The sequence below is a fragment of the Musca domestica genome, unplaced genomic scaffold (assembly GCF_030504385.1).
Source record: "Musca domestica strain aabys unplaced genomic scaffold, Musca_domestica.polishedcontigs.V.1.1 14, whole genome shotgun sequence".
Taxonomy (NCBI): domain Eukaryota; kingdom Metazoa; phylum Arthropoda; class Insecta; order Diptera; family Muscidae; genus Musca; species Musca domestica.
The window spans coordinates 13,131,704-13,158,814 of NW_026712192.1; the positions used below are offsets into that span (position 1 = coordinate 13,131,704).

Sequence of the window (27,111 nt, forward strand, 5' to 3'; positions counted from 1 at the left end):
AAATTTTAAGAAATTAGAAGTAAATTTGCAGCCAACTGTGGAAAAGTGCTAAATTTTTCTGAAATAAACCAAAATTTATGATATACAGGGTGATATGAAAAAACTGCAACCAACTTCAGGTTGCTGTCATTTCTAAGCCAATCGTCCGACAGCTGTTAAAATTATTCCAGTGACAGCTTATTATATTGTTTACATGCGTATTTTGCTGAGAATTTTCCAGAAAAAAGTTATTCGTGATTTCTTTATATTTGGGTGGAAAACCACAAGAGCCTATCGTTACTGCACTCTAGCATTTAAATGTGAATAAATCTTTTGTGTCTCGTACCATAGCTCGTTACCGTGATACTGGTAGCGTAGCCTGACGACTAGCAAGTGGACGGAAGAAAACAACAACATCAGCAGAAATGGTTTGAAAAGAAAAGAAGCGACTTGATCGAAACCGGCGTCGCAGTGACCGAAGAATGGCTCGTGAGCTGAACATATCGCAATATTCCATTCGGCAAACATTGAAAAATGAGCTCGGGGTAAAGCCATTGAAATTCCAAAAAGTGTAAGAACTTACACCGCAACAGAAAGAAAATAAACTCAAAAGAGCTAAAGAGTTGTTTCTCTTGGCCGAAAGTGGTGAACTGCGGAATTTGGTTTTCTCCAATGAGAAAACATTCGTTGTCCAGCAGTTTGTAAACAAACAAAATGATCATGTTTACCTGCCAAAGAGGTCAGCTGAAAATGTGTAACTTCGGTTAGCCACCAGAACTCAAGCGCCGGCCATGGTAATGGTGTGGGCCACCATGCGGCCAAAATTTTTGTATGCCCATGGCCTTAATACACCCTTCTGAATATTTTCGCGATAATATTCGGCATTTATTCTGATGTCACGGTCGATTAATACGAGCGGAGAGCGACCATCGGCTGTTATGGCAGCCCACACCATCACAATGGTCGGCGCTTGAGTTCTGGTGGCCAACCGAAAGTGCACATTTTCAGCTGACCTCTTTGGCAAGTAAACACGACCATGGTTGCTCTCCGTTCGTACTAATCGACCGCGGCATCAGAATAAACGCCGAATATTATCGCGAAAATATTATGGAGGTTGTATTTAAGCCTTGGGCACGCAAACATTTTGGCCGCAGACCTTGGACATTCCAACAGGATAGCAAAGTTGGCCCTAAAAAATACCAAAGTGTAGATCACCTCAAGCAAGCGTTTTGTCGGAAATGGGCCAAAATACCGCAGAGCAACATTCGGGTAATGGGCTGATATAAATTATTATCTTCCAGGGGGACAAAGTACTCACAAGAAACTCCTTGTGTAAAAAATTCTATTGAAAAATGTGGCTAAAATTATCGAAATACTGAATAACGGGGTGTACCGTTATATGGGGGCCATACTATATCGCGGACCTATATAGACAATTCTCTATCAGACGGTAAAGTACCGACAAAGAACTCCTTGTGTAGAATTTCAGACCATTCCATTGAAATAATGTGGCTTAAATCATCAAAATAACGAATATCGGGGGGTACCGTTATATGGGGGCTATGCGATATCATGGACCGATATAGCCCATCTTCGAACTTGACCTGCCTGCAGACAAAATTCGTTTTGACTGTTGCGTCATTACAACAGACGGACGAATGGACAGTGCTAAATCGTCTTAGAATTTTACGCTGATCAAGAATATATATATACTTTGTTGGGTCTAAAATTATTATTTCGATGAGTTACAAACGAAATGACGAACTTTATATACCCTCCATACTATGTATGGTATGGAGAGTATGGAGGGTATAAAATGTGAAAATTATGGCGTTTGACTTTTTGACAGTTTTTTTTATCTCACCCTGTAGTTGTAAAGAATCGCCCACTTGTTTCACAAGTTATGACAGATATAATTATTGTAAATTGTGACCTTTTGTGGGTAAGGTACCACAAGGGGTTGACAGATGTATATCATCTTCACAACAGATCTTGCGTTAGCAAAAATATTTGGTTGTTTGAAATTTGAAGAGAGTTTGATGCTTATTTCATTTTCTTTGAGCGTTTTGCATTTCAAATCTCGAACCCTATGTGAGGGAGGTACCAGAAAAAATGGTGCGATCTCTACCATCTTTATAACATATCTTGTGTTGATGGAAATATTGAGATGTACCAAGTCTGAATGGAATCGAATGTTAATTTCACGTTTTATGAGATTCATGGACACTCAAAATGTTGACCCTTTGTGGGGGAGATACCAGAAGGAGTGAACCGATATATCCCATCTTCACACCAGACCTGGTGTTAATACAAATATTGTGATGTGTGACATTTGAAGAGACCTGGATGCTTATTTCGGATTTTATAATCGTTTTAGTTATTCAAAACTTCGACCCGTTGTGGGGGAGGTACCAGAAGAAATAATCCGATCTCTATCTTCTTTATAACAGATCTTGTGTGCCAAGTCGAAATGGAATGAGATATTAATATCGTGTTTAATGAGTTTCATGGTTATTCAAAATTGATTATTGAGATTGACCCTTTGTGGGGAGGTACCAGAAGGAGTGGGCCGATATATTCCATCTTTACACCAGATCATTAATAAAAATATTGTGAAGTGTTTAATTTGAAGACTATCGGACTATTACATCACAGTTTATACATGTTATAATTGTTGTAAATGTTGACCTTTTGTGTGGGAGGTACCGGAAGGAGTAGGTCAATGTTGCCCATCTTAGAACTCGATCTAAGTTTGACAATAATGTTACGATGTACCAAGTTTGGATCAAATTGGACACACCCTTCGAGTGTTATCGTGCGCACTGATAGACGGACCGACGGACACCCCTATATTTGGTATTTTGAGGATTTAGCTACACTTTTTAACAGACGTGTATTAGATTCGATTTCGGAACAGGCACCACATTTTTTGGCAGATAATTGGCTGTAAATGTCAACGTTTTCGTATAGTCCCATACAACTGTAACTCCTGATATTCGGAATTTTTTAAATTATAGCAAAATTGTTAACATTTTTTTAGATTTTTCAAGTTCCTCCCAAATGGTGGATGATATTAAAAGTTCGGCCTGGTCGAGTACAGCTGCTGCTTTTACTTGTTCCATATTCATTTGATAACATGAAATTGGAAATACAGTACCTATGAAAAAGTCCCGAGGTGTATTATTCCAATTTCCAACAAAATTTTCTGATTCTTATTTAATTATTTGATAATTACTATCTGCTTAATCTCACATTTCCCATTATGGTAGCGGTTTTTAAACAAATAATTTCCACAAATAGCTTGTGAATTGATTTATCTCATAAATCGTGCCAATCCAATTTTAAAATTTCAAATTGTTTCAAATTTGATTCCCCACACAAAATTTCGAAGACAACGGATGTGCGTCATCTGTCTGACATTTGCCTCAATTCAATTGAGAGAGAAAAATTAATGACCGAATCGTGTTAAATAATTTAAATGAATTTTTAACAAATCACAAAATAAAGCGTCTGCTTTCTTTTTAATATTGGCGTCAAAAATATTCAAATTGATTTTGAAGAAAAAAAAAATATTGTAATTAAGTGTAAAATTTTTTGCGTGGAATTTTCAATGTGGGTCAAATGTTTATCGAAATTTAGCTGTTTTCGTTCAAGATTTACAAGAAATCGATAATGAGTGATGTCCAATATTAGAAATATTTAGTACATTTTGGAATGTGGTTAAATCCCGCTTTGTTTCACTACTCCGCATGAATTGTGGCCAACATACAAAATTTCAAAGTTCTAGGTTTTATCTCTTTTTTATTCTGATTAATCAAAAAATATATATAATTACAGAATTGTAAATTCAAAAAAAAAAAAAAAACAGATTTTTATTTAGTAATTTTAAGAATTTATAAATTTTAAACTAGAAGTAACTTCAAATTGCAAAATTCAAACTTCAAAAATTCAAGAAAGTAGCTCTAAAATTACATAATTATTTTTCTTAGTAACATGAGCCATGTTAGGAAATCTAGCTCTACTGACTGAAATCAATACATTTTTACGATTTTTATACCATTCGCCATAGTATGAAGGTTATTTATTTCAAACGTACATCTTGATATTTCTATCAACACAAGATCTGTTTTTAAGATGGTAGATTTCGGGCCACTCCTTCTGGTACATCCCCCACAAAGTGTCAACATTTTGAATAACAAAAACTTAAATAAAATGCGAATTGTATATCCAATTCCCTTCAAATTTCACACAACTCAATACTTGAATTAAAATCAGAATATGGTGTGAAGATGAAATATATAGGACCACTCCTTTTGGAGTTTATAGAACCACCAAAATTTATAATTTCAGTTCTATTACTAAACTATATGCTATATTTAGTACGATTTAGTACATTTGGTACACATTTCCATAGAGACCTACAGGGTGAGATAAAAAACTGCAACAAAGTCAAACGCCAAAATTTTTTAATTTTTTTTTTAATTTATTGAATGAAAGCAAAAAATGTCGGAATTAGCATCAAATTTTAGAAAAAGTTTAGATTTGTTCGAATTGGTCACCTTTGGCACGAATTTTGGCCTTCAAACGGCCAATGAAACGTCACACGCTGCCCAAATGTTGCTCTGCGGTATTTTGGCCCATTCCCGGCGAAACGGTGATCAACACTTTGGTATTTTTTAGTGCCAACCTTGCTTTCCAAAATACTCCAGACACAATAGTCCAACGGATTGGTATCCGGAGATTTTGGTAGCCATTGTGCGCTGGAAATGAAGTGAGGAACCTCATTTTGTAACCATTCTGGGTGGCGCGTGCTGAATGCGATGGTGCTGAGTCTCGTTGGAATGTCCAAGGTCTGGCCTTAATATACCCTCCTGAATAATTTTCCGAAAATATTCGGCATTTATTCTAATGCCACAGCTGACCATCACTGTTATGGCCGCCGCTTGAGTTATGGTGGCCAACCGATGGTGCACATTTTCAGCTGACCTCTTTTAACAAGTAAACACGATCATTTTGTTTGTTTACAAACTGCTGGACAACGAATGTTTTCTCAACGGAGAATACCAATTTCGGCATTTCACCACTTTCGGCCAAGAGAAGCCACCCTTTAGCTCTTATGAGTCTATTTTCTTTCTGTTGCGGTGTAAGCTCTTGCACTTTTTGGAATTTCAATGGCTTTACCCCGTACTCATTTTTTAATATTTCCCGAATGAAATATTGCGATATGTTCAGCTCACGAGCCATTTTTCGGCAATTGGGACGCGGGTTTCGATCAAGTCGCTTCTTTTCTTTTTCAAAGCATTTCTGCTGATGTTGATGTTTTGTTCCGTCCACTTCCTGACAAAAGTGCTTTTCTAAGCTTGTAAACAATATAATGAGCTGTGACTGGAATAATTTTAACAGCTGTCGGACGAGTGGCTTAGAAATGACAGCAGTCTGAAGTTGGTTGCAGTTTTTTACATCTCACCTTGTAAATACAAGGAGATACCTGGATATTAAATTTGAGGATTCCAGCCCTATAGCTTTACCTTATACCATTTAGTATTTTTCGTACAATTGTAGTACTCATTTCAAAAACTACCTTTATTTCTCAATTCCAGCTACCAACAAAGACATCAGTATAAAATCTGAGAATTTCAACTCTATCCCTTCAACCAATTCCTAATTTAGTACCATTTAGTACTTCGCGTACAAATATAGAAGGAATTTTCAAACCACCGCCAAATCTTAAACATAGATATCATCAGTAATCTAAATATCAGTTTTTAGAATTTTATCTCAATCTATTGGGTGAAGTCCCAATACCAAATTTAGTACCATTTTGTACTTTTTGTACAATTATAAAACATGTTTCCAAATCCACCTCCATGTCTCAATTCCAGCTATTAATACAAAATTTGAGGATTCCCGCTCTATCCCTTCACCCAATACCTAATTTAGTACCATTTAGTACTTTTAGAACAATTACAGTATATATTTCCAAAACTACCTCCATATCTCAATTACAGATAATAATCAAAATATCAATTTTCAGAATTTTATCTCCATTCCTTAACCCAATACCAAATATGGTACAAATGGTACTTTTCTTTACAAATAAAATTTCAGATATAATCAATAATCGAAATATCAATTTTCAGAATTGTTTGTCTATCCCTACACCCAATATCAAATAAAAAACCATATCGTACAATTGTAGTACACATTTCTGAAACCACCTCCACATGTCCAGGCTACACATGAACAGTGGCCGTTATAAACAATTTCAGATTTCAGGCACTATCTGTACACCCAACACTAAATTATACCAAATATAGTACTATTTAGTACTTTTCGTACACTTGTGGTACACATTTCCAAAACCACCTCGTTTTTACATACCTACCACCAATAGGGGCCTCACACAAAATATCAAAATTCCATCGTCATCCGCTCACCCTAAACCAAACTCTCCAGATTTAGTACTATTTAGTACAGTACGCACACTTTGTACACATTTCCAAAATCACTTTCACATAAAAAACATATAAAACTTACTTTCCCACATTGATCCTCATACCAAATTTAAAGTTTTTATTCCGATCCTTTCACATAATACCAAATGATACAATTTAAGAACTTTAGTACCATTTCAGAACTTTTTGTAACCTTAAAGTTCGTATTTCGAAAAACCGTTTGGTACCTCTGTTCTGCACTGCATCAGTGACTATCATTCCGTTTTAGTCGTCACCAAACTGTATCTAATCCGTTTCCCACGACTGTACAAAGTACAACAGATGTAATTATCATGGCGTCACATTTATGAAGAGATATCTCCAATTTCAATAGGGTTCGTCCTTGGGCCAAACAAATGATTTGTGTCAAATTTCGTCTGGATAGGACAAATAATGAGAACTGTACTTTGTTTACAAAAATACACGGACAGACGGACGGACGGACATGCATAAATCGACTCAGAATGTGATTCTATGCAGATCATCAAAAGAAACTATGGGTCTATCTCGTTTCCTTTTGCCTGTTACAAACAAATGCACAAAGACATAATACCCTGACCACCTTGTGGTGTAGGGTATAAAAATGGGGTAAAACCATTGACATTCCAAAAAGTGCAAGAACTTACACTGCAACAGAAAGAAAATAGACTCAAAAAACTAAAGAGTTGCTTCGCTTGGCCGAAAGTGGTAAACTGCGGAATTTGGTTTTCTCCGAAGAGAAAAATTCGTTGTCCAGCAGTTCGTAAAGAAACAAAATGATCGTGTTTACTTGCCAAAGAGGTCAGGTGAAAATGTGCACCTGCGGTTGGCCACCAGAGCTCAAGCGCCGGCCATGGTGATGGTGTGGGCCGCCATAACGGCCGACGGTCGCTCTCCGCTCATATTAATCTCCACGAATGCCGAATATTATCTCGAAAATATTCTGGAGGGTGTATCAAAGTCTTGGGCACGCAAACATTTTGGCCGCAGAACTTGGACATTCCAACAGGACTCAGCACCGTAGGTTACAAAATGAAGTTCCTCGCTTCATTTCCAGCGCACAATGCCCACCAAAATGTTCGGATACCAATCCGTTGGACTTTTGTTTCTGGAGTAAGTAAGCAAGGTTGGCACTAAAAAATACCAAAGTGTCGATCACCTCAAGCAAGAGCTTCGCCGGGAATGGGCCAAAATACCACAGAGCAGCATTTGAGCATCGTGTGACGGTTTCATTGGCCGTTTGAAGGCCATAATTCGTGCCAAAGGTGACCAATTCGAACAAATCTAAACATATAATAAAATTTGATGCTATTTCCGACATTTTTCGCTTTCGTTCAACAAAATTAAAAACAAAAAATGTAAAAATTATCGCGTTTGGCTTTTTTATCTCACCCTGTATTCATACTTAAAGTACATAAATGTCGAATGTTATTTCCTTAAAAACCACAATTTAAGAACTTTAGTACCATTTCAGAACTTTTTGTAACCTTAAAGTTCGTATTTCGAAAAACCCTTTGGTACCTCTGTTCTGCACTGCATCAGTGACTATCATTCCGTTTTAGTCGTCACCAAACTGTATTTAATCCGTTTCCCACGACTGTACAAAGTACAACAGTTGTAATTATCATGGCGTCACATTTATGAAGAGATAATCATACTTGAACTTCTCATCATCGTCACCACACTCACACACACATAACGTGTAGACGCAATTTAAACACAAACTCATGCCAAAGACCCTCAAATGTTGAGCAGGAATGTCGAAAAGCGAATGACGAAGAACACAAGAAACAATGTCAGTGGCACAACTCGTTGTCGCCATTTTCGCAACATGTCGTATGTAAATCAATAAATTCAGAAGGAAAATAAGAAGAAGCAACAGCAAAAAACACATATTTTGGCAAGTCACATGCCAGAGAACACAACAACAGCAACATATTACGATAGTAATAGCAAGCAGCCTCACTCACATCTAAATTGAGGCCAAGCGCAACATTCTTTGCCCGACATTCATTTTGGGGAATGGACAACGCATGGCTGACTGGCTGGCTGGCCATGAAATAAATTCCAAAATTAAAAAAAGTGTTAATGAAAATTTTACAAGAATTCTGAATTCAAAATTTAAATACTTTTTTGAAGAGCGTCAAACGCACAGTCATAGAAGGAGAAAAAAGAAATCAAAACAAAACATGATTCATAACACAGAGATAGATGCTAAATATAAAGATTGACAAATTGAGAGTGGCATGATGACGGGCATTTTGAATCAAATGTTTTTTTCGTGTTTTCTGTTTATGCCTAAAAACAAACAGGCAGAGAGCAGAGAAGAAAAATGGTGGAGAGCAGTAAGAAAATACACACCCATACTCCCGCACAGTTTTAGGTACAGCGACAGGTAGAAAGTAAATAAACAACCTTGTCCACTGTGACGTATGAGCAACATGCATAGCAGCACAGCAGAGCAAAAAATCCATTATGGATTACGACGCCCACATTTGGTGTAAAACCACAACATCAACGAACAGCAGCAGCTAAATGCTTTCCGTTTGCTTTGCAAAAAAAAATTAAAGCTTTTCCCATCCATATGTTCTTCAATTGTTTGGGGGTGGGTGAGAGTGTGAAAAGCTTTCGTTCAATATTGTTGCTGAACGAAAGCTGTAACACGTGCGACACTGCACTTGGTGTACGACGTAGAAAAACGAACAGCCAGCCCCGTTGAATATTCATAAAAGGAAATCGTGGAAAATAATGCCCAGATTCGGCAGCCAGCGAAAAGTAAATAACAAAGAAGGCTGTCGCGTTGATCATCAACGACCTGCGATGTTGATTATGAATCATTTCTTTGTTGCCTAATATTAGCTAAGCGTTTTTATTAGCCGACAATAATTGTGTTTGTCTTTAAGTTAATTGCAAAGAGATATGTGGTCAGTCAGTCAGCAAACGTATGACCTTGTTCTCTCTCTTTTGGCCATTATCATTTTCTCAAGTAAAAACCAGTAAAGAAAGCCTTAAAGTCGGGCGGGGCCGACTTTATGATACCCTAGATACCCTAGAGCTCCACATAACAATTAAAAGTTTTTATGGGAGAATTCAATCATACACGCTATGATTATAATTATAATTTAAAGTTCAAAGGACTAAATATGCCGAAGCATTTGTATCTTTTAAATTCGGAATTGTATTGCACATTTGGTGCACAATTAATTTGAAATCGAATAAAGATATATATGGGAGCTATATTCAAATCTGAACCGATCTCGATAAAATTTGGCAAAGATATTTCTGAGCTGTATTTGATATATTTCCCTGAATATCGTTGTTACGGAGTGCATATTACGGTTGTGGGTAACAAATATAACAAATCGGATAAACAGTATATATGGAAGCTATAGCTATATCTGAACCGATCTTCACCAAATTTGACATACTAGCTTCTAGACTCAATTTGGTCGTAAGTTCCAAATTCCATGCCATTTGGACAAATATTAGACGTTTGGTGCACAATAAAAGGTAAATCGGACGAAGTTATATATGGGAGCTATATTTAAATCTGAACTGATCTCGTTAAAATTTAGCAAATGTATTTCTGAGCTGTATTTGATATATTTCCCCAAATATTGTTGTTGCATTGTGCATATTACGGCGGCGGTGGATAAAAATAACAAATCGGATGAACAATATATATGGGAGCTATAGCTATATCTGAACCGATTTCGATTAAATTTGGCATACTTATTTTCAGGCCTAATTTGGTTGTATGTGCAAAATTCCATACAATTCGGGCTGATATTACACGTTTGGTGCACAATAAAAAGCAAATCGGACGAAGATATATATGGGAGCTATATCTAAATTTTGACCGATTATCTTCAATTTCAATAGGGTTCGCCCTTGGGCCAAACAAAAGATCTTTGCAAAATTTCATCTGGATCGGGCAATAAATGCGACCTGTACTTTGTTTAAAAAAATACATGGACAGATGGACAGAAGGACGGACGGACATGCATAAATCGACTCAAAATGTGATTCTATGCAGATCATCAAAAGGAACTATGGGTCTATCTCGTTTCCTTCTGCCTGTTACAAACAAATGCACAAATACATAATACCCTGACCACCTTGTGGTGTAGGGTATAAAGAGTAAAATAATTGACTGACTGACTGACTTAATGATTCATCAAAGCCCAGACGAAACGGCTGAAGCTGTCTTGAAATTTTGGATGAAGGCCATTCTTGGTCCGAATGGGGTCAGATAAGGCTGGGTTTTTGGAAATTCGTACTAGAACGGCACGAAAAGTAGTAAAAGGTACTAAATATTGTACTCTAAAATTTGAAATGAAAGTCACTAATGGAGTGTATGATAGATGTACCAAAGGGTTTTTTTGGAAATTTGCGCTATAAGGGTACGAAAAGTACTTAAATGGTACTAAATTTCGTTTCATTTAGTATCATGTGCTAAAAACTTGAAATTTGGAATGGGAATGTAGATAGAGCAGTAAATTCGATGTAAAGAGGTAGTTTTGGAAGTATGTGCTTTTGCATAGGAGAAGTACTCTTGCTAGGAGAAGTACTTTTGTACAATTTGAATTTGGTGGAAATAGATGGAGCTGGAATTCTGAAATTTGATACTGGTGGAGTGTAGGTGGATTGGGATATGCAGGTAGTTTCTGAAAATTTTTCTTATGTGCACGAAAAGTAGTAAATGGTTTTAAATTGGGTACAATTTTGGTCCAATAGAGCTGGAATGCTGAAATTTGAAAATAAAATTACTATTGCTTTGTAGAACTGAAGTATGTAGGTAGTTTTTGAAATTCGTACTTATCTGTACTACATGGTACATAATTTGTTACAATTTGAATTTTGAGAGAACCGGTAGAGTTGGAAATAAGATTTCTATGGGATTGTATAATTTAGGTGTGGAGATAATTTTGGAAATTTGGAGTGTAGGTTTTGGGTGTGTAGAAAGTTTAGGAATTTTTACTAATCTGTACTAAATTTGGTACAATTTGGATTTGCGTGAACTGATAGGCTTGGAATCCTAAAATTTGATACTAAGGTCACTATTGGTGTTTGTAGTTAATATATAAAGGCGATTTTAAAAATACGGGATGAGATAAAACACTTCAACAAAATCAAACGCCATAATTTTTGATTTTTTTTGTTAAATTTTATTGAATGAAAGCAAAAAATGTCGGAAATAGCATCAAATTTTAGAATAAGTTTAGATTTGTTAGATTTGGTGGAATTATGGCCTTCAAACGGCCAATGAAACCGTCACACGCTGCCCGAATGTTGCTCTGCGGTATTTTGACCCATTCCCGGTGAAGCGCTTGCTTGAGGCGATCGTCACTTTTAAGTGCCAACCTTGCTTTCCAAAATACTCCAGACACAATAATCCAACGAAATTGAATCCGGAGATTTTGGTGGCCATTGTGCACAGAAAATGAAGCGAGGAACCTCATTTTGTAACCATTCATGGGTGGCGCGTGCTGAGTGCGATGGTGATGAGTCCTGTTGGAGTGTCCAAGGTTTGCGGCAAAAATGTTTGCGTGCTCAAGACTTTATTACACCCTCCAGAATATTTTCGCGATAATATTCGGCATTTATTCTGATGCCACAGTCGTTTAATACGAGCGGAGAGCGACCATCGGCTGTTATGGCGGCCCACACCATCATCATGGCCGGCGCTTGAGTTCTGGTGGCCAACCAAAGGTGCACATTTTCAGCTGACCTCTTTTGGCAAGTACACACGTTCATTTTGTTTGTTTACAAGCTGCTGGACAACGAATGTTTTCTCATCGGAGAAAACCAAATTCGGCAGTTCACCACTTTCGGCCAAGCGAAGCAAATCTTTAGCTCTTATGAGTCTATTTTCTTTCTGTTGCGGTGTAAGTTCTTGTACTTTTTGGAATTTCAATGGCTTTACCCCGAACTCATTTTTCAATATTTGCCGAATGGAATATTGCGATATGTTCAGCTCACGAGCCATTTTTCGGCGTGGGTTTTCGGTTTGTTACTTTTCGAACAAATTCTGCTGATGTTACTGTTTTCTTCTGTCCACTTCCTTGACGTCTGGCTACGCTACTATTATATTCATGATTATCATAAAATTCTAGGTCGACTTAACGATGTCCCTCTGTCTGTCTGTCAGTCCGTCTGTCTGTTGTAATCACGACACAGCCCATATTATTTGAAGTAGAGCTTCAAAATTTTGGCAGAACAATTTGTATTATGTCTAGGATGGTTGGCGGCCATATAACGGTACCTCCCGATATCTAGTAGCCACATTTGTTCACCGATTTGTCTAAAACTTGGTATTTGTAGTTTGTAATGGAATCTAGCTCCTGTGGCGGAACATATCATGTATAGGTCCACGTTTTCGTATAGCCTCTATATAATGGTACCTTCGGATATTCAGTATTTTGATAATGTTTGCCACGTGTTTCCACAGATTTGTCTAAAAATTGGTATTTGTACCATAGATTTGTAGCTCCTGTGGCGAAACATTGTGTGTATAGGTGTACGTTTTTGTATAGCCCCCATTTAACGGTACCTCCCGATATTCAGTATTTTGATAATTTTTGCCGCATTTTTTCAAGGATTTGTTTAAAAATTGATATTTGTAGGTCATAATATGTTCTAGCTCCTGCGGCACAACATTGAAAATTTAGCTCCACATTTTCCTATAGCGCACATATAACGATACCCACCGATACTCCGTATTTTAATAATCCTAGTCACATTTACCCACGAAATTGTTTCAAATTGGGCATTTTAGAAGATTTGATAGATGACAATCCTTGAAGTATGCAATTGTCTATTGAGGTTCCAGTTTTGATATGGTCCCCATATAACGGCCTCACCCATTTTATTGAAAAGTTTAACAGCATTATCCAGACGTTTATGGTGAACGGATGAAGCTGCAATATTGGATTTTTTTTGTTTTGGGGTCCCTGTTGGTGGTAGGACGTTGATAAAGAGGGGGTCTTGGAAATGTGTACTCCAAGTGCTAGAAAGTTCTATATTTGGTACAATTTGGTATTGGACGAACAGAAAGTGATTGAAATCTGAAACTTGTTATAAGGGTCGCAGTTCATATGTAGCCTTGGTATATGAAGGTGGTTTCGGAAATGTGTACTGTATTCAAAGAAAAAATATTGAATGGTACTATATTTGGAATCCTCAAATTTGATATTGGCATCTGGAATTGAGATATGGTGGTGGATTTGGAAATTTGTACTACAATTGTTGAAAAGTACTAAGTGATACTAATTTGGGTATTGGATGAAATGATAAAGCTGGAATCCCGAAATTTGATATTGGAAATTTGTACTACAAGAGCATGGAGAGTACTAAATAGTACTATATTTTGTATAATTTTGTTTTGGGTAAACATGCAGTGCTTTAAATCTGAAATTTGGCATTAGGGTCGCTGTTCATGTGTAGTCTGGACATATGAAAGTGATTGCGGACATATGTACTGGATGGTACTACATTAGGTATTGGCTGAAGGGATAGAGATAAAACTCAGAAATTTTATATTTAGATTACTGATGATATTTGTGTATGAGATTTGGCGATGGCTTGGAAATGCGTGAAGGCATAGATCTGGAATCCCGAAATTTGACATATGTTTCACAGTTTGTATCTGAGGTTGAGATATGGAGGTGGTTTAAAGATTTAAATTTAGTTTTGGTCGAAGAAGGAATATAGCTGAAACCGTGAAATTCTTTTATTTAATAATCTATATCTATAAAAGAGGAAAATGTTTGTACGTTTGTTTGTTTGTTTGTTTGTTTGTAATTTATGGACTCGAAAACTGCTGAATAGATTTTTCTGAAAATTTCCATATATACTGCAACATCGCCTGAAAGTAACATAGGCTATATACATTTTTGAATTTCCACTTGGAACTGGAGATATAGCATCAGAATCGGAGGTACCTCCCAAAACTTTAGATTTTATATGCACATATCTATTGATCGGTTAAAGATACAGTCTCCAAATTTGGAATGTGTAACGGAATTTGGAACAAAAATAAGTTTGCTAAATTATATTGTAATCGGTTCAGATTTGGATATAGCTCCCATATATATTTTCGACCGATTTCGTTCATTTGATGCCTCAAACACAATATGAATGTTCGATTCCAATGAAATTTGGAATATGTGACGGGATTTGATCCGAAAATAAATTTGTCAAATTATATTGAAATCGGTTCAGATTTGGATATAGCTCCCATATATATTTTCGGCCGATTTCAAGCATTTGATGCACCAAACACGCTATGTATCCCCAATTTCAATGAAATTTGAAACGTGTGATAGATTTTATCTGAAAAAATTTATTTCCCAAATTATATTGAAATCGGTTCAGATTTGGATATAGCTCCCATATATATTTTCGGCCGATTTCATGTATTTGGTGGACCAAATAAGATATGTATGTCCAAATTTAATGACATTTAAAATAAGTAACGGTATCGGGAGCAAAAATGAATTTTTCAAATTATATTGAAATCGGTTCAGATTTGGATATAGCTCCCATATATATTTTCGACCGATTTCATGTATTTGATGCACCAAACACGCTATGTATCTCTAATTTCAATGAAAATTGGAATCTGTAGGGGAAATTAAAACGAATATACATTTGTCAAATTATAGTAAAATCGGTTCAGATTTGGATATAGCTCTCATATATATTTTCGACCGATTTCATGTATTTTATGCACCATGCACGATATGTATGTTCGATTCCAAAGAAATTTGGAATATGTAACGGGATTTTGATTAGAAAATAAATTAGTCAAATTATATTAAAATCGGTTCAGATTTGGATATAGCTCCCATATATATTTTCCGCCGATTTCACATATTTGATGCCCAAAACACGATACGTATTTCCGATTCCAATGAAATTCGGCATGAGTGGCTAAATTTGGTACAAAAAAAAAATTGACAAATTATATTCAAATACGCTCAGATTTAATTATAGCTCCCATATGTATACTCAGCCGATTTCACATATTTGATGCACCCAAAGCGAGAAAGACGAAATCTGGCACCAGAAAAAATTGCCAAATTTTATTGAAATCAGTTGAGGTTTGGGTATAGCTAACAAATGTGTGGTTACAATAATAAATGTGACAAATTAATTGGAAATTAGTTAAGATTTGGATATAGCTCCCATATATATATTCTCGGCCGATTTCACGCATTTGACGCACCAATTTCAATGAAATATGAAAGGTGTGGCGGAATTTGGTGTAAAAGTAATTTTTTTAAAATTATATTTAAATCGTATCAGATTGGGATATGATTTTAATAAGAACCATTGACCCACAACGCCTTAGGCTAACACAAAAAAACAACACAACAATTAATTTGAAATACGCTTATTACGGCGAAGTATGTTGCTATCTCGAATTCATTAATTGCAACAGAAATGCCACTCAACTTCAAAAGATTGCAGTTTACTGCACGCTTGGTATTTGCTATGAAATAAATAAATCCGAACGACAAACCCTTCGTGTATATATGTCATGTTACTGTTTTTCTAATGGTTTTGTATATTTACGCATTAAAGTAGTGCAATATTTTTTTTTTTTTAATTATAAAATTTGTTTTTTTTAACCAACATATATTCGTAAATATATTTTTGAATGCATATAAAATCAAAAGGGGTAGCGAAGCGCACCGGGTTCAGCTAGTAATTTATATATGTGGTTACCACATGGAGATTGTTGATTTTTTATGGAGACCACTGTTGGTATATAGTTTGGTGAGAAGTTGGTGGATTTCCAAAATGTGCTGTTGAGTGAATGGATAGATTTTGAATCCTGAAATTTGATATTACAGTCACTGTTGGTTTCTAGGGTTTACATATGGAGACGTTGAAATAGTTGAGGATGTGGATCCATTGTGTAATGGTCTTACTAAAATCATTCTGTAGCTGTACCTGATAGCTGTTGTATCGCTGTTGTGGAGTGCATTTTACGGGTGTGAGGGTATGAAACTCGGATCAAACATATATGTGGAACCTATAGCTATATCTGAAGAGATTTTCACCAAACTGTGACCAAATCTCAACTGTATGTGGGTGCTACAGCTATAGCTGAACCGATTTTCAACAAATTTGACACACTTGATTCTAGGCTCAACTTGGTTGTTGGCCGCTTTAAATGATATATAGCCTGTTTTGTAAACAAAATACAAGTCGCATTTATTATCCGATTGACATGAAATTTTCAAACTATATTTGTTTGTCCTAAGGACGAACCCTATTGAGATTGGTGATAATCGGACCAGACTTACATATAGCTCTACCGATTTCAGGTTAATTGTGCACTAAATGGCTAATATCAGCCCAAATGGACTGAATTTTGGCACATCTAACCGAATTCAGTCATGAAGCAAGTACATCAAAGAATATCAGTTCGGTTATAGTTATAGCTCCAATATATGTTTCATGCTATTTGGGGTTATATGTTCCTCACATGCGCAAGAATGGTATTTGGTACAAGATATATACATCTTCACCCGCTTTCAGGTTTTTTTCCACCAAGTTTGGCAATTCCGACTGAATTTATCCTAAAAGCATAGCCATAGCTCATTCGATTTGGCGTTAAAGTCCCTCACATGCATAATATGCACTCCACAACAATGATCTTCGGCACCAGCCATCAAATACAGCCCAGAAAAGACTCTGTCAAATATTATCAAGATCGGTTCAGATTTGGATATAGGTTCCATATATAACTTCAACCGATTTCGGGTTAATTGTGCACCAAATGAACAATATCAGTTCAAATTTGGCATATCCAACTGAATTTAGTCTAGAAGCAAGTACCTTAAATTTGGTGAAAATCGGTTCAAATATAGCTATAACTCCCATATATATGTTTCATTTGATTTGGTGTTTAAGTCCTTCAATTTCGTAATATGCATTTGACAACAATGATGGTACCAGATATCTTATAAAGCTTTTAAATACCGTTGCCAAATTTTATCGAGAACGGCTAAGATTTTGATATAGCTCCCAAATATATTCTTAATCCGATTTCAGGTTCAGCCCAAATGGAGTGAATTTCGGGACGTAAGTTTCCATATTGTGCATCTTGGCTCCGATATATTTTTATACCCTACACCACATAGTGGTAAGGGTATTATGTCTTTGTGCATTTGTTTGTAACATGGAGAAGGAAATGAGATAGACCCATAGTTACTTTTGAGAACCTTCATAGAATCACTTTCTGAGTCGATTTATGCATGTCAGTCCGTCTGTCCGTCCGTCCATGTATTCTTGTGAACAAAATGCAGGTCGCATTTATTATCCGATTGAGATGAAATTTTCCAAACGATATTTTTTTGGCCCAAGGACGAACCCTATTGAAATTGGTGAGAATCGGATCAAATTTAGATATAGCTCCCATATATATCTTCATCCGATTTCGGGTTAAATGAGCACCAAATGTCCACTATCAGTCCAAATTACCTGAATTTTGGCACACCCAACCGAATTCGGCCTAGAAGCAAGCATATCAAATTTGGTTCAGATATAGCTATAGCTCCCATATATATCTTTCATCCGATTTGACCTTTAAGTCCCTTACATTCCTACTATGCACTCCACAACCGTGATAATTGGTACCAGATATTAGATGGAGCACAGAAATAGGTGTTTTAAATTTTATCGAAATCGGTTCAGATTTGGATATAGCTCCCATATATATCTTCATCCGATTTCGGGTTAATTGACCACCAAATGGACAATATCAGCCCAAATGGCCCGAATTTTGGCACATGTGACCGAGATTAGCCTTAAAGCAAATACAACAAATTTGGAGAAAATCGGTTCAGAAACAGCTATAGCTCCCATATATATGTTTTATCCGATTTGGTGTTTAAGCCTCTCACATTCGTAATATGCACTCCACAAGAATGATATTTGGTACCAGATATAAGATACAGCCCAGAAATAGCTGTTTGTAATTTTATCGAAATCGGTTCAGATTTGGATATAGCTCCCATATATATCTTCATCCGATTTCGGGTTAATTGTGCACCAAATGGCCGATAAAGGTCCAAATGGACTGATTTTTAGTACATCGGACCAAATTTAGCCTAGAAGCAAGTATATCTAATTTAGTGAAAATCGGTTCAGATATAGATATAGCAACCAAATGTATGTTTCATCCGATTTAGTGTTTTAGTCCCATACATTCGTAATATTCACTCCACAACCGTGATATTTGGTACCAGGTATTAGATGGAGCACAGGAATAGCTGTTTTAAATTTTATCGAAATCGGTTCAGATTTGGATATAGCTCCCATATATATCTTCATCCGATTTCGGGTTAAATGTGCACTAAATGGTCAATATCAGCCCAAATCACCTGAATTTTCGTACATAAGACCGCATTCAGTCTAGAAGCTAATACGTAAAATTTGGAGAAACCCGGTTCAGAGATAGCTATAGTTCGTAAAATGCACGATAGAATTAGATAGATTTTGATTTTGTACCAAATATCTCATAGAGCTCTGAAATGCCCTGTATAAACCTTTTTACGAGAGCTTTCCTTACTGGTTTAATACAATCCTTCGCCAAGTGATATCATGCACTCTATAGCAAACTATAACTTGAAATAAATTCTCCACTAAATATGCATAGTGGAGTAGGGTATCATATATTCGGCCCCGCCCGACTTTTTGACTTTTCCATACTGGTTTCAATTTAAGTATTCATGCACTCTATGACAATATTATTTGGTACGAAAAACATAAATGTCTGCGTTATACTTAAAAAGAGATTCATAATTCGTATATTCTACTTTACATAAATCCCCAAAATAAAGTTTTTTTTACGGGTAGCTCTGATAAACCTATCTTAAATATTGTGCTTTTGAGAGAAATGGTCAAAAACATTAAGTTCGGCTGAACGGAAATTAGAAAATATTTCTGTATAAAAGTATATGGATTCCAATGTGTTCCACTCTAAACTGCTAATACCATTGAGATTGGTTGGAGAATGCAGTTAAAGTTTTCAAATAACAATAAAGTGGGTGGAGTCGATATATTGGGGCAATACCGACAAAATTGAAACAATTCCGTGGACAAATGTGACTAGGATAATCAAAATACCGAATATTGGTAAGTACCGTTATATGGAAACCGTGGATAAATATCGACACTGTTCTGACATCGGTTGTTTAACCCATTGTAAACTAAAAACACGAAAAAATCCGTCAGAAAATGCGGCTTAAATCGGCAAAATACTGAATATCCGAAGGTACGACCTCAGGTACGAACCCATTACACAAGCTAGAACTCATTACGAACTACAAACGCCAATTTTTAACGCCAGTGGAAAAATATGGCCAAAACCATGAAAATACCAAATATTGGAGGGTACCGTTATATGAGGACTATATTAAAACATGGACCGATAGATCTTTTTTTCAATATCAGCCGTAATAGACACAATACACCTACTAACGCTCTACGTCAAATAATGTGGAATGTGTATCGCGATTTTAGCAGACGGGCATTGCTAAATCGACTCACGCTGATCATGAACATATATACTTTATGGGGTCTGCTACAAATATTCAGAGGTGTTAAAAACGGAATGACAAATGTGATATATCCTCCTTTCCATGGTGGAGGGTATAAAAGAACATTCGAAATTCATTTCAAATGCACACTCAACCTATTCCTATTTGAACTTCATTCTGTAGGGTACCTATATTTTGTTGACAAAACTCGTAAACAGAAAACTACGTCACATTTGAAAACAATTTCTGTTGGTTGCATTGAGTGTGTGTGTGCTCTCCCTCTCGTAGGGGTTGCACCTAATGTATGAGTGAGTGTGGTTTGTCTCTCTCTCTGTCTATTCATTCAGTCAGTCAGTATATATTAACATTGTTGTTAAATGTGAAATACTAAATGAAACATAAACTGTGACTAAATGAAGAAGAAAACTTTGGAGAGAGTTGGCGAGAGAGACGAGAGAGAACACTGAGTGAGTGATATAGAATGTGTGGAAAACTTTTATTGGCGAAAAGCTTTCAATTTTGTGTTAGCGTTATGGTGATGGTGGGCGCCTTACATCCATCCAACAGCTAGCCAGCACTGAACTGTGGGCAAAGTGAAAATACAACGGAGGTGCAGAGCAGAGCGGAACAGAGCAACGTTGGCAGAGAACTGAGCTGCAGCGAAACAAATCAAATCAAATGAAACGAAATCAAACCCTATGTTGTACACAGCGGCCAAGTAAATCAGTTAGTCGCAAAAAGAACGCCACGCGAATTTTATCAAAACAATCATAAGCTGACACACCGAGCGAGAGAACTAGGCGAAATCGAGCAAACTGAAATCGAAATAGAAAAAAACACACCATTAAACCATTTAAATAAATTTAATTTATTTCCCTTTAATTTGCCAATAAAATTTTTTGTTGTTGTTATTTTTTAACGAAACAAAAGCAAAAATCCAAGTTAAACGAGAATTTTCAGTTCGAAATAATTTGCCAAATTTCCAAAGATTTTGTTCGCTTTAAAGCCCCGACAACATAGTGATATCAAAAATCAAAGAATAAATCTAAGAAAAAAAAAGAAAACTGAATTTTGATAAGAAAAATTTTCTACATTTTCTATAAGAAAACAAAAACAAAACCAAACAACAAACGACATAAAGTGCATTAAACAATAAATCCTCAACAAATAATAAATTAGCAGTAAAACTTGCAATTCCGCCGCAATACAACGAAACAAAAAAAAAAAAAAAAAATAAAACAGATAAATTGCGCGTTTTTCCTCCGCTCCAAATCAATTGCCAGAAATTGCAATCGACTTGTAGTTGCATCAACAATTGCCATTACCAAGGACAACCAAGCAATCTATAGCCTAGCAGCCCAGACCAGCCAAGCCAAGCCAGGCAAACATTCAAAACCTACCACAAGGATAAAAGCGACGAGGTCCTGACAACGCAGCCATAAATCAAAACTTTATCCTCCAAAAAAAAAAAAAAAAAAACCAGTGAAACAGGAAACTTCTTCTCGAGTCATTAGCAACAACTAATAACACAACCTCAAAAACTACTCTCAGAAGCCAGCAGAAGAAAAAACAACAACTTTTAGCAAAATGTCATGGAGATATGCGGTAGGTTGTTGTTATAAACTACATAAGCCTTTTTTTTTCATTTCTTTTTCTTGTCAAAGTACATATGTACATAAAGAAATATGTACATGAAAGGTGTATATAACACATACATATGCAGTTTCAGAGCATATATGTGTGTGCAAACAAAGTGTATTTATTCTTAAAGAACTTAGATTATAGTTACCAACAAATAACCTAACCCAAGCAACCATCATCACAATCCGCCATCACCACCTTCACCTACATCCCTCCCCCTGATGTACACACGTTTGGTGGCGGGTTGCCTACAGCATCTTGAGAAGAGATTTTGCAATCACAGCCTCCCAGATGTAGACTCACACACAAACACACCACCACACTTTCACACGCATTTCTAGGTTTAACGACGCAATATTGCTTTACTCCCCCACGGCGCACACACACACACTCACACACATTCACATTTTTTTAGATAAATGATCCTGGAGAAGAATTGTTGTTTGCATTTAAGTATGCTGTAATTCTATAAATAAAGTGTTCTTTCGCAAGTATATATGTAAAGTAAATTTGGTATATAGGCCCATAAATTGCCTCAGCATATTAAAGTGGGTCATGATAAGCTGAAAAAAAGAACAAAAACAATTAACAATGGCTATAGGTTCGGCCTTCGTCCTAAAGACATTTTTACAATAAAAAGTCTGCTATAAAGGACAACTAACGAATGGACCACCACTAGAGAAGTTAAAGTAAAACAATTAACAAAAAAAAAAAAAAAAATACATTAAGTTCCGCCGCCCTCCACCATTGGATAAAGGAAACATTTTTATATAAAAGTATCTGGATTCAAAAGCGTTCCACTTTAAATTACAAATAACAGTAAGACCGTTTGGAAAATGCTGTTAAACTTTTCAAAAAACCATAAAGTGGGTGAGAGGGTTGATGGAAGCCATATCAAAAGGGGATCCCACATTGACAATTTTATACTTCAAGTATTATCATATACCAAATCTTCTAAAATATGAAATGTTAAACAATTTCGTGGGTAAATGTGACTAGGATTATCAAAATACCAAACACCGGTGGGTATAGTTATATGTGCAAAACGTGGAACTAAATATGCAATGTTTTGCCACCGGGCTAGAACCCATTATGAACTGCAAATACCAATTTTTATCAAAATATCGAATATCGGGAGGTACCGTTATTTGGGGACCATACCAAAACGTGGACCTATACATACAATGTTTCGCCATTGAAGCTAGAACCCATTTTGACCAACAAATACCAATTTTTAGAAGAATCCGTGGAAAAATGTGGCAAAAATCACCAAAACACCGAATATCGGGAGGTATCGTTATATGGGGCTATGCAACAACGTGGATACCTTCAATCTTTCGCCACACGAGCTAGAACCCATTATTCCCTACAAATACCAATTTTTAGACAAGCCCTTGAAAAAATGTGACAAACATTTTCAAAATACCGAATATCGAGGGGTATCGTTATATGAGTGCTATAGGAAAACATGAACCTAAATATGCAATGTTCCGCCACAGGAGCTAGAAGCCATTAAGCACTGCAAATACCAATTTTAAGACAAATCCGCGAAAAAATGTGACAAAAATCTTCAAAATACCGAATATTGGGAGGTTCCATGGGGGCTATACCAAAACGTGAACCTATACATACAATGTTTCACCACCGGAGCTAGAACCCATTGCTAACTCGAAACACCAATCCGTGAGAAAATGTGGGTAAAATAATGAAAATACCGCATATCGGGAGATACCGTTATATGGCGTCTATATCAAAACGTGGACCAATATATCTCATTTTCAGTATCAACTATCCTAGACACAATACAACGTATTGTGGCAAATTTTGAAGCTATACATCAAATATTGTGGGCTGTATCGTGATTTCAACAGACAGGGAGACCGACGGATGGACAGACATAAAGACGGACATCATTAAATCGAGTTAGAATTTTATGCTGATCATAATTATATACTTTATGGGGCCTACAACGAATATTTAGGGATGTTACAAACGGAATTACAAAGTTAATATACCCTGTGCAGCAATCCATCCAATATATTGGAGCTATAGCTATATCTGAGCCGATTTTCTCCAAATTCGATGTACTTGCTTCTGGGCTAAATTCTGTCGGATGTGCCGAAATCCATTTCATTTGGAGGTATATTATATATAAGGCTCACAATAAAATTGAAATCGGATGAAAATATGTATGGGGGGCTATATCTAAAACTGAACCGATATTCAGCAAAATTCCCAGACAAATATCTGGAATAAATTTGACAGCGTGTGCTAAAATTCATTTGATTCGGTCTGATATTACGCATTTGGTGCACAATACTTATGACATCGGAAGGCACTATATATGAAAGTTATATCCAAATCATTCATAAACCGACTCAGAATGTGATTCTACGAAGATCATAATTTCAATTCAAGTTTGGTCCTTAATCTATACTTGTTCACCCTATGCTCCTTTGTTCTTTTACAAAGAAGCCAGCTAAAGCCATTCAAAAAAGCGTTTTATGTAATCTCACCTTCACTGGGGAACCTTTGGTCCATTGCGAGGAAGAAATGAGACATTTCGGGATAGGAGAGACAAAGAAGCGAGAAGAAGAAGAAAAAATGTATAGAGAGAAGTGTAGTTAGCAAAGTGGTTTTCTTAGCGAGTTGATGGGATCCATGTCATCTCTCATCTGTCAAACGCCCAATGTTTCTTGTTGAATAACATGGGACATCTTTCCATAGTCGACAGTAGTCAGGAACTCTGTTGTCCGATCTGTCGGCAGTGGCCAGTCAATATGCCTACAGCGATTCTAAGATCAGGCCTGCTAATTGATGGGGCTGGTTCTTATTCTCATTCTCCCTTTTGATGGTTTAACAGTCTCATCAATCGGTGTATCAATTGACTGGAATGCGCCTCGAGCTAAAGAGCAAAGAGCCCGCGTATTTTAAGGAGGGAGGCTTTGCAGTCAAGAGTGATTCTCGATTTAATGGCACTTGACTTCATAGCTTTAAAGTCCGCTTGACTATCGACATATATATTTGATGACATTAGCAGCATTATTCATCGGAACTGCTTTAAATTTCGTATTCGAAGTTCGGATATCCCCATAAAACGGGTTTCATTTGAGTGATTTTCAAGTTCGCTTCAAATGTTGGAGGGTATTAAAAGTTCGAATTAAGCTGCCGTTTTACTTGTTATACCCTCAGCAATTTGGCTACTGAGAGTACGTCACTTTGGACCGAATTCGTTTCAGAACAAGTCGATCTAGGTGGCTTGTGAGCACGATAACTCTCGAACTTATAATTTAAGTTTTACTTTTTTTGGCTTGGCGATCTATGAAAATTCCCAATTTGGGGTTTGCCAAATTATTTTCCTTAAGAACTACATCCTAAAAGTGGCTTTGTATTGGTCCCTTGTATAAGTTTAATACTTAAGAACTTCGAGTAGAACACAACATCTGTGAATTATGTTTTAATCTTCTTCTTGCTGTTAGTTTGAACCATGTTTTTAAGTATATAATTTTGTATGTACGTGTCGTCTGTTTGTATTAGGACACAAAAACTGCATTAAGTGCACATGAACTCAAAAAGAAATGCCATGTATGTACATGCAATTGTTGTTCTTCAATGTTTGTTGTCTGTGTTTGTGTGCGAATATATATAAACCACGACAACACGAAATACATTGAAAATTGTGTGTGTGTGTGTGTGTGTGTGTGTGTGTGTTGACCTTGATTTCCGTGTTCCGATGACCTAAATTTTGCCCATGTACATGGACATTCTTTAACCCCTTAGATATCCATATATATACATATATATGAACTCTTTTCATTGTATTTGTATTGTGGATGATGTTAAAGAGAGTGCAGCTGATCCAACTGATGCTGAACTGTATATGAATTTGTATGTGTGTGTTGGCTGTACAATGCATTGTGATTGGCATTATTATGATGTTTTTTTCATTCTCTCATTTATTTTTAATTTCCCTCTATAAAATATTACTATTTGGTTTTGTTTGTTGCAAATAGCAACTTGTTTTCAATTAGTTTCAATTAAATGCACAGTGAAATGAAAATATTTAATTGTTAGAGTAGATGACAGGGACTGATGGAAAAATTTTCCATAGAAAATTCGTCCTCAGTCCTCGGAGAGAGAGACTGATGGAATAATTTTCTATAGTAAATGCATCCCCAGTTCTCGGAGAGAGGGGCGGATTAAAGAACTATGTATAGAAAATTCCTCCTCAGTCCGCGGAGAGAGAGAGAGAGAGACACTGATGGAAAGTTTTTCTACAGAAAGTTCTTTCTCAGTCCTCGGAGAGAGACTGATGGGGAAACATTTTCTATAGATAATTCCTCCTCAAACCTCGGAGAGAGAGACTGAAAAAATTGTCTATAGAAAATTCCTCTTCAGTCCTCGGAGAGGGCCAGATTGAAAAATTTTCTATAGAAAATTCCTTTTCAGTCCTCGGAGAGAGAGGACTGATGGAAACATTTTCTATAGAAAATTCTATCTCAGTCCTCGCAGAGAGAGACTGGTGGAGAAAGTTTCTATAGAAAATTCTTCCTCAGTCCTCGGAGAGAGAGAGTCTGATGGAAAATTTTTCTATGGAAAATTCCTCCTCAGTCCTCGGAGAGAGAGAGAGAGAGAGAGAGAGAGAGACTGATGGAAACATTTTATATGGAAGATTCTTCCTAAATCCTCAGAGAGGGAGACTGATGGAAAATTGTCTATGGAAGAGTCTTCCTTAGTCCTCGGAGAGAGAGACTGATGGACAAATTTTCTATACAAAAATTCTTCCTCAGTCCTCGGAGAGAGAGAGAAGAAGACCTCAGAGAAGACCTCTCACTTCCAACCTATAGAAGTAGAGAAGACCTCAGAGAGGTCCTCTCACTTCCAACGTATAGAAGTAGAGAAGACCTCAGAGAGGTCCTGTCACTTCCAACGTATAGAAGTAGAGAAGACCTCAGAGAGGTCCTGTCACTTCTATCCTATAGAAGTGAAGAAGACCTCAGAGCGGTCCTCTCACTTCTATTCTATAGAAGTGGAGAAGACCTCAGAGAGGTCCTCTCACTTCTATTCTATAGAAGTGGAGAAGACCTCAGAGAGGTCCTCTCACTTCTATTCTATAGAAGTGGAGAAGACCTCAGAGAGATCCTCTCACTTCTATTCTATAGAAGTGGAGAAGACCTCAGACCTCTATTCTATAGAAGTGGAGAAGACCTCAGAGAGGTCCTCTCACTTCTATTCTATAGAAGTGGAGAAGACCTCAGAGAGGTCCTCTCACTTCTATTCTATAGAAGTGGATAAGGCCTCAAATAGGTCCTTTTACTTCTTTTTACTTCTCTTCAGTGGAAGAGAGGCCATCTTATTTCTTTTCTAGGGAAGAAGAAGAGAAGACCCCTAAGAGGTCTTCTATCCCACTGTTAGGTATATTCGTATCCACCGATCCTCGACCTTTTACTTATTCCCAACTG

General features: G+C 36.6%; 1 protein-coding gene across 3 annotated transcripts in view; it reads left to right on the forward strand.

The window, feature by feature from the left end:
• The first annotated feature begins 20,587 nt into the window (after nt 1-20,587).
• Nucleotides 20,588-27,111, forward strand: part of LOC101896084 (dual specificity protein phosphatase 13) — a 45,717-nt gene continuing 39,193 nt past the window's right edge. Inside the window, exon 1 of one of the 3 annotated variants that reach the window (XM_011295566.3) lies at nt 20,588-21,613. In XM_011295566.3, coding sequence (XP_011293868.1) covers nt 21,596-21,613 — 18 coding nt within the window. In that variant the 5' untranslated portion in view covers nt 20,588-21,595. The remainder of the gene's footprint in view (nt 21,614-27,111) is intronic. The other 2 variants (XM_011295565.3, XM_005186759.4) reach the window with 2 other exon arrangements.